At 34.1% G+C, this 19893-nt stretch overlaps 1 protein-coding gene and 1 pseudogene across 2 annotated transcripts in view; both read right to left on the reverse strand.

Moving 5' to 3' along the window:
• Positions 1 to 19893, reverse strand: part of LOC148954039 (roundabout homolog 2-like) — a 386920-nt gene that overhangs the window by 183188 nt on the left and 183839 nt on the right. For both annotated transcript variants that reach the window (XM_089085754.1, XM_089085755.1), the window contains exons 8-9: positions 9543 to 9825; positions 284 to 580 (exon numbers count right to left, since the gene is read on the reverse strand). In XM_089085754.1, coding sequence (XP_088941880.1) covers positions 284 to 580; positions 9543 to 9825 — 580 coding nt within the window. The remainder of the gene's footprint in view (positions 1 to 283; positions 581 to 9542; positions 9826 to 19893) is intronic.
• LOC148954040 (uncharacterized) lies at positions 2596 to 8550 on the reverse strand (annotated as a pseudogene).

Raw genomic sequence — 19893 nt, forward strand, 5'->3', positions numbered from 1 at the left:
TCCCTCTTGCCCCCCCCCCATAAAAATACTGTAGCTACGGCCCTGCTTGCAAAGGGGAACATAAACCAAGAATAGAAAATCCGAAGAAGTCCTTACGCTGCGTCTTTAGCTTGCGAGGAAAGAATATTAGAATAATACAACACTATAATCTGCAGCAAATCTAGGCTAAATTGAAACCTCTTATTAACCCATCGACTAATTGTACAAATATTTAAAGAACTTTATTTTTAACACAGTCTAGTGGCAGTGTAGCAGTATCTGTATTAGACTTTCAGGGCCTTACCTGTAGAGGAAGCATTTCTGACATCTGCTTTATATGTTTCAACGAGGTAGCCAAGCAAAGGTGAAGCTCCCATACGGTTGCCACTCTTCCAGCTAATGACCGCTGACTCAGAACTACGACTTACCAGGTGAGGTTTTGATGGAGAACCAGGCAAAGCAAGTGGATCTTTAGTAGTTCTATCAAATGTGACTTCTGGACTCGAAGGTGATTCTACTTTTAAAGTTGCAAACCAGTGTGTATTACCACCTTTGCTTGATGCCTTACAGCTGTAGTCACCTGAATCTGAAGTCTGCAGATCTGTAGTTAGACAAGGACAACGAATTAACAAGGTGTTAGAGATAGTTCTAGAGACTGAGATAAAAATATATATACTTTCTTTCTTCACAGATTGGATGTTTTTAAGCAAAAGATGAAATCTTCGAAAAAATGTTTCATTTAAAAACCTGGCCAAAAGAGCCAGGTTTTTATTTAGGTACCAAATGCCTTTTTTGGCAAATTCATACAGGGCATTGAATAGCTTACTGAAAGATAAGAAAACACATTTTCGTACATGGACTTCAAATATCTATTCATTTTTGTTTTATTACATTGTTCTTTAATTTTTGCTTTAATACCAAATTGTCTTTTTGGCAAATTCCTACAGGGTGTTAAACATCTCAATGGAAGGTAAAAAAATGTTTTGGATGTGAATTTGAAGAATTTATTTTTTTCACATTGTTTTTTTTTTTGCTTTAAAATTTGAAATTTTTTTGTTTCCCCTTCTACAAGAATTTGCTATTTACGCTAAATTTTTGACTTTGTGTCCTAATTATTTAAGAACGATTCCTGAAACACAATGGCCGTTTAATTATAACAATCAGCTTTGTTTTAAAATTGTTTAAGAACTACGAAACCTCAAAGGTAAGAAACCAGCGTGGCAAAAATCAAATAATGTCATTTGGGGTCACATCCGTGTTAGTCTTCGTTAGAAAAGTCCTGTCTTTTGTCTTGTCCTGTCCGATAATTATTGTTGAGTATCGATAATTATTCTTCAACATTTTCTGTCCCTCACATTTAGATTAACGTCTTTCATTTATACAAAACAAGTCCTTCTTTTTACACCCAGATTCTGTTCCTGAATATGAGGCGATGTGCATTGATTTCTCTCCCCTATGCTCTATAATGACAGTATTAGTCATTAAAATATGTAGACGTTAAAATAACACGTTCCTTTATTCCATTGTAAATTTGGTTGGTCTTCTAACCGCATATTTCTTTGTGCAACATTTTCGTTTGCAATTCAATGTGCTTTTCGCTGTCACTTATTCCATACCTTTTGCTTTACCAGTCTGGAGTCATTTCTCATCTTGTATAATTTTGCATGCGTCCTAGATAATAAAAACGACATGTCCAACCCCTGTGAAAAAATGATGTAATTTGCTCTTTAACCGCATATGAATGTGACATCATTCAAAAAATATTTTTCCGAAATTAAGACTCTAAATCAATTTTATCAAACTCATGGCATACCCAAATCGTGTTTTAGGCAGAAAAGTTTTTTGGAAACTTCTCCTTCCCCCTCCCCTCCCCCCTCCCACCATGGGGATTTAAAGTCTCTTTTCCTTTCACATCCATTTTTTAAACAGGACTAGAAAGTTTCAGCTCCATCCCCGGAACCATTCTTGATATATTGGGCAACCAAGACTAAACACTGCCACCTTTTTTACGAAAACTTCTCTGTGAACGATGGGCTAGTTCCAATAATTTAGGGTCATTGTATCAGTTCCTAAGGCTTATTCGTTAGACCTTTGAGACTTCTGATCAAAATGACTATCTTAAAACTTTGATCCCAATTCTTGCGGATTACGCGCAAGCTGAGAAGCAGAAAAGGTTTAGGAGGGAGATTAGTCGCCCATTTATAGATTTTGGGAATTAGAACGTCCGTTCATTACGCTCGCCCCATCATAGCGCAGTCGACATATTTTGACCAGTCAAGGTCGATACCCTTTATTTCGTTGTAAATAAAGTCGGTCAAAGTCTCAGCGTCAGCCTTGCACATGTGGTAGCAACCTATGGCTCTTTCTTTGATTTTCATATCATGAACATTGCGCACTATGATCGCAAGTTGTTCCTTGCGATCATAGGTCTTTTGTTTCGTCAGCAAGAACGGCAAAATATTTTGCTTCTCTGACAAGTAATGGCCATAGGCCTTACGAGTCTTGTCTATCGTGTCTGGGTTGATTTCCATTAAAACACCTAACATCTCAACGAAATTCCCTCTGTTGGCACTGGACTTTACTTCATCATGGCCACGAAACGCAAGACCTTGCCGTCTAAGTAAGGCTGTAGTTTTTAGCAGAGCCCTTATATACCGTCTGTTCTCTAATATTTCCTTTTTCCGTTCTTTGAAAAGGCATGAGACAAGAGATTCGGCCGTCTCCGTCTGAATAGCTATAAATTTCGTCCAGGAAATGGTACATGTTTTATACCGGTCACTGCTTTCGGGCTGCCTTAACAGCTCTGAGATGTCTTTCCACTTTCTCAATCTTACGTCGATGAATGCTCTTGCGCCATACCTTTCGCTTTATCCTAGCGACGATCCACTGCAGTGTCGGGAACAGAAGCAGAATACCGAGTCCTCTTCTTTTGAATATTCGAGCCATGGATATGCCAAGAAATAGGAGCTGTTGAACTTTCGTGTGCGATTTCCGATGGTGGTGATAGGATAGTCAGTCGGACCTGGTTGACAGGGTTTATCATGTGGGTTCATGGATATATCTGCATTGTTTATGCTGGAAACCGTTCCCTCAGTTTGTGGTTGGCGTATATATGTCTCCCTAGAATTTTGTCTCACGTCCAGCTGCTCGTTTTGCGGTAAAATCTCGGTCGCCGACGGATTTTCCTTTGACGTCCCGGCCTCACTGTCCTACAAAGTAATCCAGTTTGACTTTTATACCAGTGCTGTGCCAAGTACATTTATTTTTTTTTAACTCGAGTACAAGTCCCAGTATGAAAATTTTATATGGGCTAAGAATAATTATAAAGTATTATTTCAAAAATCGACTTAAAGGACCCTTCGTAGCTATAACGCCAATGCAACCTACTTCCGTAATTGCATCCATTAATTCTTAAACCCGGAGACCCGAATCTCATACGATACATTCTAAACCCGCTATCGACACCTCAGTCATAGTCAAAATCCATTTTCCGAACAGGCTAATGGTTCGTTTACACATTGCGCAAACTCATGCGGATTTAGCAATCCGTGCGGAAATTCCGTCCGTTTTCGTGCTAGAAGAAATATTTAGCTTTCCGCAACGTTTTGGTCAAATCGGGACGGAATCTTGGCAAGGTTATTAAATGAATAAAACCATGAGTGAAGATTATCAAGAACTACACGATCTTATAACTTTGGTTCAAGGCTACCCCAGCTTGTATGATCCTGCGTACCCAGGCTATAAGAAAAAAAAAACGGTGTAATTTGGCTCTCTATTGCTCAACAGCTTTCAGAAGAGGGTAAGAACATAGGTCACGCTGTTGCAATAATTTGAAGCCTTTGCCTTAAAACGCAGCGTTATTTTAGCAATAGTTCGAACAGAAACGGACGGATTTCTGCATGGATTTCCGCAATGTGTAAACGAACCATAAACACCCGAGTTGAAATCTGATGTCATCGAAAATTTTCAGCTCGTTATGTGTCAGAACCGCCCACATCTGCAGCAGCGAAGTGGGCTAAAATTTCTGTACCACTAGGCATCTGAATGCAATGTTTTATAATACAAGCAGACAGAGAAACATTTAATTGTCACAAGATATGAATGCATTAATATGCATTTAGCGTTTAATATAGTATAAGGAGGCTAAAGGTTTAATTCTATTTAAATAAATAAAATTGAAAAAGTAAATTCTTTTCTATAATAAATAAAATTGAATATGTAACATGGAAGTGTAACTGTAATTTTCATTTCAATGCTGTAATAACTGGAAAAGGGAATATTCGTAATATAATTCACTTTCAATGAAGCGCCAATAAATTTATACATTTAGGGAAAGAGGCATTAACTAAATTCTTATTTGTAGTGAAACTAAATTTGTCGTGAACGGTCTTGGGAAGAAATAAGATTAAACTAAATATTTGATATATGATATCAGCTGCTGAAAAGCTCATCATTTCAAAATTTAATTTTACTATAATTTAATTTTTATTTTCAATGTTGTAATAAGCATTAAATAAAATTTCCAATTTAAAGAGCCCCCTCCCAGGTTTCTTCAACCACCTCTCCCATGCAAAGTGGCACGGAAAAAACTGTGTTTTGGTTGTAATCTGGTCCTTTGTCAGACTTCATTTTTGTTCGGGGTGGGGGGTGTATTTTGCTAAATTTTGTCTTCCACACTGCAATCCACTTAGCCGAAGACTTAATAAGAATGTTTCGAGTCAGATGAGATAAATATTTTCTATCCTCCCAGACCCCATCTTTTGGTTGGAGGGTGGTCTCCCTCAATTGTTTTTTTTTACTAAGTTAGTCTTGTCCCAAGGACTTTCGTTTATAAGTTTCAAACTGATCACACAATGAATTTTGGTCTCATTTTCTAATTATCACACATTTGGGAGAGATGGCTGGCTCCAAATAGAAAGGCCCGAAATGGGCCCTTTGGCCCATTTCGGAGGACCAGACATGCTCTTTCATTTTTACTTGTGTCTTTTTTTTCAATGGCCTAGGGACTTGAAGATGCAAGTTTCAATGGGATCGTAATTTGTTCTCTTTTAGAAACCTAATTTTTGGACGGCCTATGCCCTCAAACTAGCACTGCATTAAAACACTAGGGTATTTTTGGCCCAAAAACTTGAGGCTTTAATTTTAAAGATTTAAAAAACAACGTCTGGCCCTTTATGACCCTTTGGAAGGCCTTTTTGTCATGAGAACTAACATTTTTATATCTTTACTTTTTCTCTAGGGTCCGCTTAGCCTACAGACTTCTTCTTATAAGTTGCGAGCCGGAAGGAGAAGGAAAGATTTTTGACCATTTTTAGGCATAATTTTTTACAGGGTCCTACCACCCAAATAATCGTATTTTCTTGCTGACTGAAATTAGAGACCTTGGAATACAAATACGCAGAATATATCTCATTGGTGTGGTGGAACGGAAGTTAAGAATCCAACCCTAATTTTTCAAATCCTTTTCAATTTAAAAATACCATTTTTATTAACACGTAGAGGGGGAATTTTTCGTGGTAGGAACTTCCCGGAAGGAATTTTACGCAGGAAGGATTTCCCATGGAGGTGGGAATTTTTAGAGGGCGAAATTTTTTGCTGGGAAGTTTTCCGGGAAGGAACTTTTAGGGGAGGGTAATTGTCCTTGAATTTCCTTTCTTAAAAGGTCGGAGCAACGACTGACGGGTTGAGCTAGTACTAATAAAAATTGGTCTGCTGGTAGTATGTTTCGCTACATTTTTCGGCCTGATTTTGATGCAAAATTAAAACTAGCGTTAATCGGTTGAAATTTTGTAGCCAATTTTCTGAGTCATCCCTTCAAGAAAGTGGCATTAATTTCCGATTTTTAGCTATTGTGACTGGAACTTCGGGTATTAAATATACATACGTTGTTTAGTTATAGATATTTCAAGCGTCTCTACGATGTATACGATTGTGGATTTGGCACATGAAATAAAATTTTTAATTTTCTAAAAATCACTTCGGGGGAAATTTCACTGCTTGAGGTAACCCTGCTACTTTTATTTATCAAATGAATGAATCTTTACGCGGAGTAGTAGATGCTGATGCAGCCCTGGCAATGCGGTTTGAATTGGGCAAACAGGTTATACTTTTCATACTGAAGAAGATAACCCAGCCGTCCTAACCGAGTGGTTGGCGCTAGACTTAAAATTCTTTGTCTGTGAGGACAGAGGTTCGAGTCCTGGTGTAGCTGGTTATTTGGTTTGGAACGGGGGTCAGTAGCGTAACTCTGTAAGCTCGGCCAGATTCGACCCTGCTCTAAATGGGTACCAGGAGAAATCTGACGAAAGTAAACAGGAAGGATGTGCGACAGCACAGGAGGGCTGGCCCCCCACCCCCTATTGCACTTCCTGGCTGATGGGTCATGGAACTGGGATCAGGACCGCCGTTAGAGACTCATTTCAACTCTTCTCTGTTTCCCTACTCTATGGATCACACAAAAATTGGATCATCAGAACATTGACCTTACTTCAATCATGTTCTCCAGTTTCCATAAATATCCATCTGTGAAATTAAACATGACATCAGAGAATATATGAGGATATATGAGATTTTGTGCCAAAAATATATAAATGTAATATGAGTGAAATGAGCCCGTAAGAATTAACATATTACGTATCTTAATATATTTCTATTTATTCTTCAAATTTCGATTTGGTACACTAAAATATATCTAAATTTGGAGCCATTTATCTATTTAAGAGTTTAAATCGCGCAAACAAAAATCTAATGAAAAAGATGACAAGAAAAAAGCTAAATGAGAAGAAAAGAGAGTAAAACAGGAGACAAAATAAGAGTTGGGTATAAAGAAAATGCTCTTGTCATCAGAAACACTGCTCCAGAAGTGCTGATTAGTCACAAAAGTACTATTTTAGTTGTGTTATAAAATAATGGATCTTCACAAAATGTGTCATTGCTTTTATATCCTCTATATAATGGCAAAAAGTGAAAATTGTGAAATCAGAAGAATAGAAACATGCTTTATATCAATTGTTCTCTCTTATTGTTAAGTCAGTTCTACAGTACCCTTGAGCAAATATTATTCCCCTTAGAGATATTGCCTTTTTACGACGCTATACAGCAGAAGAAATGGGTTATTTCCTTTATTTATTAGAAGTCCAACTTTCCTCCTCTAGTTTCCTAACGTCGACAACTTCCAGGTACTTTAGATGAGCATGCTGTAAAACATAGTGCAGTAACTTCTGATTCCATTAGAAAGATATGTCAGTCGTCAAGAAGTTTTGAAATATTTATATAAGAAGGGTAACGTGTTTCCGTTACGATAAAAACTTCTTAGAAATTGCTTTTTATATTCAAAATGAATGTGCCAGCTTACTGACTATAATTTGTAAATGGAAGAAAAGTGGACATGCTTACTTTTTAAAATATATTTTTCGTCATAGAAAAACACATCCATTTACTTTCTTTGCTCAAATAGGCTTATAACTAACTAGTAGATAAGAAAAAAGAATTGTTTTTTTAGCGAGAAAATTTTACCTTTACGCAGCAAACTGTTTAAGGCTCCCTCAGACTTAGCCCCATTTGACAATAGTTCTTATCTTGATATTGGAATGTGCAGAGCTTTACTTAGTAACATGTTTCAATAAGTCAGAAAAAAACTAAACCCGGTAATTTTTTTTGTTAGTTTCTAGAATTATGAGGGAGGGAGAGCAGTCGTACGTAATTTTTTTTTCAGTTTTACTGCTAATAAGAATAAATATCTGCTGGTTTTAAGTTTTAAGATTGCTCTTTAGTGTTAAGAAACAAAAATGATGTCTTTTTTTAACTATAAAGTCCAATTTATTATATTCTGCAGCGAAAGTCACTTGAAAATCTGGTTACCAGGAAGTTTAAGTGATTAAGAACTAAATTAAGGAGGCCATATCTAAATTATAGATATGCCGTGTATCTACCTTCCATACCTAAATTATAGCTGTACGGTCTGTCTCCAAACAATTGGTAAGGTCTGTCTCCAAAGAATGGTCTGTCTCCAACAATCTCCTCTTAAAACAAATTCAATGGCTTTAAAAAAGCATTGAGATTGCTTGGCGATTTTGTTATCGGCCTTTAATGCTTTCAAATAATTCTGAACCTGAAACATTTTTTATCTTCTGAATGAAAACAAGATGCCCAGAAGTTATTTTGCTTTATGGAATTTTAATTATTAAGTTTCCAGATACCTATTTCTATGGTGCTTCCCTGATGATCCAGCATGCTGCTTCCGTTCACGACTGTCTTGTCAGTGGCGGATCCAGGGGGGCGAGGGCTGCCCCCCTAACGTAGTTTAAAGTAGTGCAATTTACTTAATTAACGCAAGTTAGCGTTAAATAAACTTGCTCCTAAGGTAAATTTATCGCATCAACCTATTTTGCGCCCCCCCTAAAATCCTGGATCCGCATCAACTCCCTTGTGCAATCTCAAGATCAGACTTCTTAAGTTACTTGTTTTCTGTTATGACCAGTATCTTTATAAGCTAAGGGAGAAAAGTAAAAAAAAGAACAACCAAGGAAACTCTTAAGGATAATTTTATAGCCTCTTTACCGGTTGTCCCATTAGTCTAATGGTTATATTCTTTGTTTTGAAACTTGGGGGAGAGGTAAAAAGGATAAATTTCCTCCAGAGTAAGTGCTGGCGCATAGGACGTCGAATCGACGTTTCAGTTGCTGGGTCACTGAAACTTGGGGGTGGGGTCTCGAATTCATTTACTGTTTGGCCAATTTCTTATTTTTTCTCTTTTTTGAACTTCTCAGTCATTTTCCTCCTCTTCCCCTCTTTTTACTCCTTTTCTGTAATTGATTAATTGAGAGCAATTTCCCCTCTGTATTTTGTGTCGTTTTTTGACCAGCCCATTGGACTATGGAATTTCAAGGACATAACTTTTAATTCCGGTGATTTTTTTTTGTTTGAATATCTTTCACCTTCGTTGTTGTACCTTATTGTTTATTAGTAAATCTTAACACACATTCAGGCTGTGTTATTCTTATATTTTTGCAAAAATCTGTTTCCTGTGTTTACACAGAATGTGCTGTCTAAGCATCCAAACTTTTTTGCTACTTTAAACTAGAGTTAATGAAAATAAATTCATTTATCAGTAAATGCAATAAAAACTAAAAAAATGTTTTTGTATGTTCAAAAGATAGGCGATAGATTATTTGTATAAACTTATTTGATTTTTATCTTCTTTTTCTTTCAGTTTATTAATTTGTATCATTATATCAGTTGGTTAAAGAAACTCCACTAGTTTAATCAGGTCCACAACAAATTATTTAGTGTTTGATAAATATTTGATTTTGTTTTAGAGATTTTATTTTCTACTCTAATTAATTTTCGTGCAATTGTTACTTTTGTTCCCCTTCATTACACAGACCATCGAGCCTTTTGTTTTGTGAGGTAAAAGAGTTTTTTTTTTATGTGTTCAAATAAGGAAAATCCAGAATAATTTGAGTACTCCAGGACTTTTTTTGGGGGGGAACAAACTTAATAGGATAACACCATGGTTAAATTAATATATTTGACGTTTTTTCTCAAAATAAGAAAAGACTTACCTCTTATCTTTAAAGTTCCATCCTTTCCAACAAAGAACTTCACATTATCTGGCTCAATATTTCTTTTGTCTTTCCACCAAGATACTTCAGCACCATATGCTTCACAAAAAAGAAAAGCTTCAGATTTAAGGGGAAGGGTTTGATTTGAAGGTCCTCTTGCTATTATTGGAGGAACTAATGTAGGTTTTTCACTTATTAAAAGGATTCTTGTACGGGATATTTCACCTCCTCCTTGATTAACTGAGAGGCAAATATAAGTGCCAGCGTCTTCGGGGTGAATATCCTAAAATATTCGAAATTTTAGTATCTTAAATAAGAAAACAAATTTATTTGACGAAAAGAGAAGCGAAAATGTAAAACTCGAAATGAGCAGAAATTAGGCTTCGTCAAACCTAAATGAGCAAAAGTTATTGTGAATTAAAAAGGAATAAAGACTAACTTAGTTTGAAATGAGGAATGAAACAAATTTTAAAACGGAAAATAAACTATGATAAGTAAGGGTGATTTGACAAAAACTTAAAATTACTAGTTTAAATTGCATTGATTTAAAGACCGATAATTTTCAGGGATGGGGTACCTATTATTCTCCTTGACTCGGAAAGATAACTTTTGTGTTATAGTTGTACTTTGATGTTAATTTTGGAGTTAACTTTGTTACATTTATAATTGTATAAATTTGTCCTTTTTCTTTTTTAAGGCGTCGAAATAAAAGGCTGCGAGTCTGTCGAGCAAAAACGATCTCCGAAACATCTAGCCGATGGATCTACTGAGCAAATAAGGTAGTTAAATAAAAAACAAGTTATTTTTAACTGAAAGTAAGGAGCGACATTAAAACTTAAAACGAACAGAAATTATTCCGTATATGAATGGGGCTGTCTCCTCCTCAACACCTCGCTCTTTACGCTAAAGTTTTTTTTTTGTTTTAAAAAATAATGTTGTAAGACAGAGTCAAACTTTAGCGTAAAGAGCGAGGCGTTGAGGAGGGGATAGCCCTTTTCATATACGGAATAATTTCTGTTCGTTTTAAGTTTTAGTGTCGCTCCTTACTTTCAGTGAAAAAAACTTGTTTTTTTATTAAATTTCTGAACATTTCTGAATTATGCAGCTTTGATTTTGGCTTACCATACATGAATAATTAAAACGAAGTTTGCATATTAATTTTACTTTTTTTTTTGGCTAAATGGCTTTCTCGAAATTTTGTTCTGATTTAACTTGCGAATTAACTTACGTAGCGAACTTCTATATTCCTATATTTTTATTCCGTATATTAGGGGGTTCAATTCCTAGTCATTACCTTGCTCTTTACGCTGTATTCAAATTTTGTTCCAATTCTTTAAGAATGACCCCTTAACTACAAAGGCCGTTAATTAGAATAAATAGCTCTGATAAGAGTACAAAAAAAAACTTTGCGTAAAGAGCGAGGTAATGACTAGGGAGCGAATCCAATCGTGTAATTCATAATTTTCGTTTTAAGTTTTGATGCTGCTCCTTACTTTCAGTTGGAAAAATTGTTTGTTTTTTTTATTTAATTTCTGATGGTTTGTTTAAATAATGCTGGGAAATCCGGCGCCTTCTTTATAGCAATGGCCCTTCCCCCATTAAAACTTAATCCATGGAAAGATCCGCCCATGTAAGCCCCGACCCACCTCCTCCCCCCAACTACCAGAAAAAATCCCACTGAAAACTTCTGTATGCTTCCCAATAACCAATACTACATGTAAACATTGGGCAAAGTTCATATCTTGCAGACCTTCCCTCGGGGACTGTGGGGGATCAAGTCATCCTCAAAGACGTTGTTACTGTATTTTTCGACCATGCTGAACAAAATGACTGTCTCAAAGCTTTGATAGGGTGAAAAAAAAACAAATAAACACGCATCCGTGATCTTTCTTCTGACAAAAATACAAAATTCCACATATTTGCAGATAGGAGCTTGAAACCTGTAAAGTAGGGTTCTCTGATACGCTGAATCTGATGGTGTTATCTTTATTAGAGTTCTATGAATTTTAGGGGGTGATTCCCCTTTTTCAAAAATAAGACAAACTTTCTCAAGCGCGTAACTTTTGATGAATAAACTTGACAAGCACGTAAGTTTTGATGACTAAACTTGATGAAACGTATATATTTGAAATCAGCATAAAAATCTGATTCTTTTGATGTATCTATTAGTAGACTAAGAGATTCCATTTTGCTTACGCCCCCGTACAAACAGTTTTTTTCTGTTAATTTTGCAGGTCATTAAACTCTTTGCCAAGAGGAACGAGTATAACTTGATTGGTGATGATATGTGTGTGTACTTTAAACGAATTGGGGTTACCAGGGTCATTTAATACCGGTTCTATTAAGGACAAGTTTTTCTGACGTAGATTTCTACTTCATGATATACAAGTTTTTTTTTTTTATTCTAAATACGGGGTAATTAATATTTAAGTTTATTAGTAGGTTTTTTTTTTAAAAATTTGCTATTAGTTTAATGGGTTTAATTAATATAACGAGTAATGATATTTAAAAGGGTAATTAATTATTTAGTTTACGAGATTTGCGAATTTTTTGCAAAAAGGTATTAGCGTAGGGGTATTGCGATGCTTAAGAATGTCTCACGGGTAATTAAAGAATGGGGTGCTTACATCAGATACTTAATAGATTTGACACTTACAAGTGAAATTGCTAGAGTCAAATATATTTGGTGTTGGTGATATTATGACCCTCCAAGTCCCCTGAGGAAAGGGCTGCACAGTGTATCGGTATCGGACGTATTATTTTTGGGCGTATTGGTATCGCAGGTATCTATACAGATTTTTAGTAGCTCGTATAAAAGATATTACTCAAATCTACGTTCTTCCTATAAATTCAACCATCAGCAACTTCAAAACGGCACTAAAAACGGCACTTTTGGTGCAATGTCTCAAGTGGAAAAGCTGGGGCTAGTGGACTACCAGCACTTTTAGATTGACGTTTAATTACTCATTCGAAAAGCTAATGCTCGTATATACGTGATGGTTATAATTTCTACCATCACTTAAAACAATAATTTTTATGTCACTTCTTAATTAGATTAAATAAAAAAAAAAAAGTTTTTTTAAATTAAAGCGAGGAACGACGGTAAAACTTAAACCGAACAGAAATTATTCTGTATATGAAAGGGGCTGTCCCCTCCTCAACGCCGCGATATTTACGATAAAGTTTTTTATTGTTTTAAAAAAAAAGAGTCATGAGAAAGTAAAACTTGCGTAAAAAGTGCGCTGGTGTGGCGGGGGAAGCCCCTTTCATATACAGAATAATTTATTTTATTTTTAAGTTTTAACGTCGTTCCTTACTTTAAGTTAAAAAAAACTTTTTTTTCTTTATTTAATTTTTGAAAGTTTTTGAATTAATGCGGATGGTATGGAAAAATGGTACTTGTTAAATATTCGGGTAAACATACGACTAAGAAACGCTTCACTATAAATAAGGCTATCGTGTTTTTCCGAACTTTCTAGGGCGGTGGTAACTATTTAGTTTAAATAATTCTAGTAGGAATTGAGTTTTGTGGATGGTGTGGAAAAATGGTACTTGTTAAATATTCGGGTAAACATACGACTCAGAAACGCTTCACTATAAATACGGCTATCGTGTTTTTCCGAACTTTCTAGGGCGGTGGTAACTATTTAGTTTAAATAATTCTAGGAGGAATTGAGTTTTTTGGATGGTGTTGAAAAATGGTACTTGTTAAATATTCGGGTAAACATACAACTAAGAAACACTTCACTATAAATAAGGCTATTGTGTTTTTCTGAACTTTCTAGGGCGGGGGTAAGTATTTAGTTTAAATAATTCTAGGAGGAATTGATTTTTGTGGCTGGTGTTGAAAAATGGTACTTGTTAAATATTCGAATAAACATACGACTAAGAAACGCTTCACTATAAATAAGGCTATTGTGTTTTTCTGAACTTTCTAGGGCGGCGGTAACTATTTAGTTTAAATAATTCTAGGAGGAATTGAGTTTTATGGATGGTATGGAAAAATGGTACTTGTTAAATATTCGGGTAAACATACGACTAAGAAACACTTCACTATAAATAAGGCAATCTTGTTTTTCAGAACTTTCTAGGGCGGGGGTAACTATTTAGTTTAAATAATTCTAGGAGGAATTGAGTTTTATGGATGGTATAGAAAAATGGTAATTGTTAAATATTTGGGTAAACATACGACTAAGAAACGCTTCACTATAAATAAGGCTATCGTGTTTTTCTGATTTTTGTAGGCGGGTGTAACTATTTAGTTTAAATAATTCTAGGAGGACTTGAGTTTTTTGGCTGGTTTGAAAAAATGGTACTTGTTAAATATTCGGGTAAACATACGACTAAGAAACGCTTCACTATAAATAAGGCTATTGGGTTTTTCTGAACTTTTTAGGGCGGGGGTAAGCATTTAGTTTAAATAATTCTAGGAGGAATTGATTTTTGGGGCTGGTGTGGAAAAATGGTACTTGTTAAATATTCGGATAAACATACGACTAAGAAACTCTTCACTATAAATAAGGCTATTGTATTTTTCTGAACTTTCTAGGGCGAGGGTAACTTTTTAGTGTAAATAATTCTAGGAGGAATTTAGTTTTATTGATGTTATGGAAAAATGTTACTTGTTAAATATTCGGGTAAACATACGACTAAGAAACGCTTCATTATAAATAAGGCAATCGTGTTTTTTCCGAACTTTCTAGGGTGGGGGTAACTATTTAGTTTAAATAATTCTATGAGGAATTGAGTTTTATGGATGGTCTAGAAAAATTGTACTTGTTAAATATTAGGGTAAACATACGACTAAGAAACGCTTCACTATAAATAAGGCTATCGTGTTTTTCCGAACTTTCTAGGGTGGGGGTAAGTATTTAGTTTAAATAATTCTAGGAGGAATTCATTTTTGTGGATGGTACGGAAAAATGGTACGTATGAGGCGGGGGTAAGTATTTAGTTGAAAAAATGCAAGAGTTGGAATATTTCAGTAGTGTTTGGTTGTGGTTTACCTTGTCACAGTTACATTTTCTTGATTTTTCAAAGTTCATTTTGAATTTCTTTCATTGAAATGCAAGAGTTGGAATATTTCAGTAGTGTTTGGTTGTGGTTTACCTTGTCACAGTTACATTTTCTTGATTTTTCAAAGTTCATTTTGAATTTCTTTCGTTGAAATGCAAGAGTTGGAATATTTCAGTAGTGTTTGGTTGTGGTTTACCTTGTCACAGTTACATTTTCCTGATTTTTCAAAGTTCATTTTGAATTTGTTTCGTTTAAATTAAAGAGTTTGTATATTTAAGTTGTTTTTTGGTGTTTTTTAAAGTGTCAAAGATACATTATCTTGATATTTCATAGTTAATTTTTAATTTCTTTCGATGAAATGAAAGAGTTGGAATATTTCAGTAGTGTTTGGTTGTGGTTTACTTTGTCACAATTACATTTTCACTATTTTTCAAAGTTCATTTTGAGTTTTCTGTCGTTGAAATGCAAGAATTGGAATAGTTCAGTAGCGTTTGTTTGTGGTTTACCTTGTCACAGTTATATGTTCTTGATTTTTCTTAGTTCGTTATTAATTTCTTTCGTTGAAATTTTATAGCTTTTATTTTTAATTTTTGTTTTGTTGTTGTTGTACGTTTAAACTGTTAAAATTCATTATTTTTTCAAAGTTCATTTTGAATTTCTTTCGCTGAAATGCAAGAGTTGGAATATTTCAGTAGTGTTTGGTTGTGATTTACCTTGTCACAGTTACATTTTCTTGATTTTTCGAAAGTTCATTTTGAATTTCTGTCGTTGAAATGGAAGAGTTGGAATATTTCAGGAGTGGTTGGCTGGGGTTTCCCTTGTCACCGTTACATTTTCTTGATTTTTCAAAGTTCATTGTTAATTTCTTTCGTTGAAATGGAAGAGTTGGAATATTTCAGTAGTGTTTGGTTGTGTTTTACCTTGTCCCAGTTACATTTTCTTGATTTTTCAAAGTTCATTTTTAATTTCAGTAGTGTTTGGTTGTGGTTTACCATGTCACAGTTACATTTTCTTGATTTTTCAAAGTTCATTTTGAATTTCTTTCGCTGAAATGCAAGAATTTTCTTGATTTTTCAAAGTTCATTTTTAATTTCTTTCGTTGAAGTGCAAGAGTTGGAATATTTCAGTAGTGTTTGGTTGTGGTTTACCTTGTCACAGTTACATTTTCTTGATTTTTCAAAGTTCATTTCGAATTTCTTTCATTGAAATGCAAGAGTTGGAATATTTCAGTAGTGTTTGGTTGTGGTTTACCTTGTCACAGTTACATTTTCTTGATTTTTCAAAGTTCATTTCGAATTTATTTCTTTGAAATGAAAGAGTTTGAATATTTAAGAAGTGTTTGAATTTGTTATAACTTGTAAAATTTAAATTTTATTGATTTTTAAAATTTAATTTTGAATTTCTTTCGTTGAAATGCAAGAGTTGGAATATTTCAGTAGTGTTTGGTTGTGGTTTACCTTTTCACAGTTTCATTTTCTTGATTTTTTTCAAAGTTCATTTTGAATTTATGTCATTGAAATGCAAGAGTTGGAATATTTCAGTAGTGTTTGGGTGTGGTTTACCTTGTCACAGTTACATTTTCTTGATTTTTCAAAGTTCATTTTGAATTTCTTTCGTTGAAATGCAAGAGTTGGAATATTTCAGTAGTGTTTGGTTGTGCTTTACCTTGTCACGGTTACATTTTCTTGATTATTCAAAGTTCATTTTGAATTTTTTTTTCGTTGAAATGCAAGAGTTGGAATATTTCAGTAGTGTTTGGTTGTGGTTTACCTTGTCACAGCTACATTTTCTTGATTTTTCAAAGTTCACTTTGAATTTCTTTCGTTGAAATGCAAGAGTTGGAATATTTCAGTAGTGTTTGGTTGTGTTTTAACTTGTCACAGTTAGATTTTCTTGAATTTTCAAAGTTCATTTTGAATTTCTGTCCTTGAAATTAAAGAGTTGGAATATTTCAGTAGTGTTTGCTTGTGGTTTACCCTGTCACAGTTACATTTTCTTGATTTTTCAAAGTTCATTTTGAATCATTCAAGAAACGTGATTAAACACGTTTTTAAACTACATGCTATTTGCATGCCTTTCCTTGGCACCTTTCCAAACGAGCGGGGATTCCCCGCTAGTTCCTACACATTGCAAAAAAGTGAGCAGTACGAAAACTCCACATTTTCAACCAGACTGGTTTTTTAGACAACACACTCCACATTTTCAACCAGACTGGTTTTTTAGACAACACACCCACAGAGATGACACACACACATAGAAACGAGACACGCACAGACACGACACACAAACAGAGTCATAGTGAGAGAGATATCCAAAAAGCTGGGTTGACCTAGGTTCACTTAGAGTGGCGCGCCACTGGGTGTGTTGTCTAAAAAACCAGTCTGGTTGAAAATGTGGAGTGTGTTGTCTAAAAAACCAGTCTGGTTGAAAATGTGGAGTTTTCGTACTGCTCACTTTTTTGCAATGTGTAGGAACCAACGGGGAATCCCCGCTCGTTTGGAAAGGTGCCACGGAAAGGCATGCAAATAGCATGTAGTTTAAAAACGTGTTTAATCACGATTCTGGAATGATTCAAAATGAACTTTGAAAAATCAAGAAAATGTAACTGTGACAGGGTAAACCACAAGCAAACACTACTGAAATATTCCAACTCTTGCATTTCAACGAAAGAAATTCAAAATGAACTTTGAAAAATCAAGAAAATTTAACTGTGACAAGGTAAACCACAACCAAACACTACTGAAATATTCCAACTCTTTCATTTCAACGAAAGAAATACAAAATGAACTTTGAAAAATCAAGAAAATTTATCTGTGACAAGGTAAACCACAACCAAACACTACTGAAATATTCCGACTCTTGCATTTCAACGAAAAAAAATTCAAAATGAACTTTGAAAAATCAAGAAAATGTAACCGTGACAAGGTAAAGCACAACCAAACACTACTGAAATATTCCAACTCTTGCATTTCAACGAAAGAAATTCAAAATGAACTTTGAAAAATCATTAAAATTTAACTGTTACAATGTAAACAAAAAACAAACACTAATGAAATATTACAAAACTAGAAATTAAAAGAAATAAATTAAAAATCAACATTAAAAAAACAAGAAAATGTAAATGTGACAAGTTAAATCACAACCAAACACTACTGAAATATTCCAACTCTTTCATTTCAATTAAAGAAATTAAAAATGAAATTTGAAAAATCAAGAAAATTTAACTTTGACAAGGTAAACCAAAACCATAAAATACTGAAATATTACAAATCTTGCATTTAAACTAAATAAATTCGAAATGAACTTTGAAAAATCAAGAAAATGTAACTGTGACAAGGTAAACCACAACCAAACACTACTGAAATATTCCAACTCTTGCATTTCAATGAAAGAAATTCAAAATGAACTTTGAAAAATCAAGAAAATGTAACTGTGACAAGGTAAACCACAACCAAACACTACTGAAATATTCCAACTCTTGCATTTCAACGAAAGAAATTCAAAATGAACTTTGAAAAATCAAGAAAACTCTTGAATTTCAGCGAAAGAAATTCAAAATGAACATTGAAAAATCAAGAAAATGTAACTGTGACATGGTAAACCACAACCAAACACTACTGAAATTCAAAATGAACTTTGAAAAATCAAGAAAATGTAACTGTGACAAGGTAAAACACAACCAAACACTACTGAAATATTCCAACTCTTGCATTTCAGCGAAAGAAATTCAAAATGAACTTTGAAAAATCAAGAAAATGTAACTGTGACAAGGTAAACCACAACCAAACACTACTGAAATATTCCAACTCTTGCATTTCAACGAAAGAAATTCAAAATGAACTTTGAAAAATCAAGAAAATGTAACTGTGACAATGTAAATCACAACCAAACACTACTGAAATATTCCAACTCTTTCATTTCAGCGAAATAAATTCAAAATTAACTTTGAAAAAATCAAGAAAATGTAACTGTGACAAGGTAAACCACAACCAAACACTACTGAAATATTCCAACTCTTTCATTTCAACGAAAGAAATTCAAAATGAACTTTGAAAAATCAAGAAAATGTAAATGTGAAAAGGTAAACCACAAACAAAAACTACTGAAATATTCCAACTCTTGCATTTCAACGAAAGAAAATTAAAAATGACATTTTAAAAATAAATAAAATGTAATTTTGACAAGTTAAACAACAACCAAAAATTACTGAAATATTCCAACTCTTGCATTTCAACGAAAGAAATTCAAAATGAACTTTTAAAAATCAATAAAATTTAACTGTGACAAGTTAATACACAACCAAACACTACTTAAATATTACAACTCTTTCATTTCAATGAAAGAAATTCAAAATGAACTTTGAAAAAATCAAGAAAATTTAACTGTGACATGGTAAACCATAACCAAACACTACTGAAATATTCCAACTCTTGCATTTCAACGAAAGAAATTCAAAATGAACTTTGAAAAATCAAGAAAATGTAACTGTGACAAGGTAAACCACAACCAAACACTACTGAAATATTCCAACTCTTGCATTTCAACGAAAGAAATTCAAAATGAACTTTGAAAAATCAAGAAAATGTAACTGTGACAAGGTAAACCACAACCAAACACTACTGAAATATTCCAACTCTTGCATTTCAATGAAAGAAATTCAAAATGAACTTTGAAAAATCAAGAAAATGTAACTGTGACAAGGTAAACCACAACCAAACACTACTGAAATATTCCAACTCTTGCATTTTTTCAACTAAATACTTACCCCCGCCTCATACGTACCATTTTTCCGTACCATCCACAAAAATGAATTCCTCCTAGAATTATTTAAACTAAATAATTACCCCCGCCCTAGAAAGTTCAGAAAAAAACTATAGCCTTATTTATAGTGAAGCGTTTCTTAGTCGTATGTTTACCCGAATATTTAACAAGTAACATTTTTCTATACCATCCATAAAACTCAATTCCTCCTAGAATTATTTAAACTAAATAGTTACCCCCGCCCTAGAAAGTTCGGAAAAACATTATTGCCTTATTTATAATGAAGCGTTGCTTAGTCGTATATTTACCCGAATATTTAACAAGCATCATTTTTCCAAACCATCCATAAAACTCAATTCCTCCTAGAATTATTTACACTAAAAAGTTACCCTCGCCCTAGAAAGTTCAGAAAAAAACAATAGCCTTATTTATAGTGAAGCGTTTCTTAGTCGTATGTTTATCCGAATATTTAACAAGTACCATTTTTCCACACCAGCCCCAAAAATCAATTCCTCCTAGAATTATTTAAACTAAATACTTACCCCCGCCCTAAAAAGTTCAGAAAAACCCAAGA

Source organism: Artemia sp. Qi Xiang Cuo, chromosome 3 (genome assembly GCF_049724085.1).
Source record: "Artemia sp. Qi Xiang Cuo chromosome 3, ASM4972408v1, whole genome shotgun sequence".
Lineage (NCBI taxonomy): Eukaryota > Metazoa > Arthropoda > Branchiopoda > Anostraca > Artemiidae > Artemia > Artemia sp. Qi Xiang Cuo.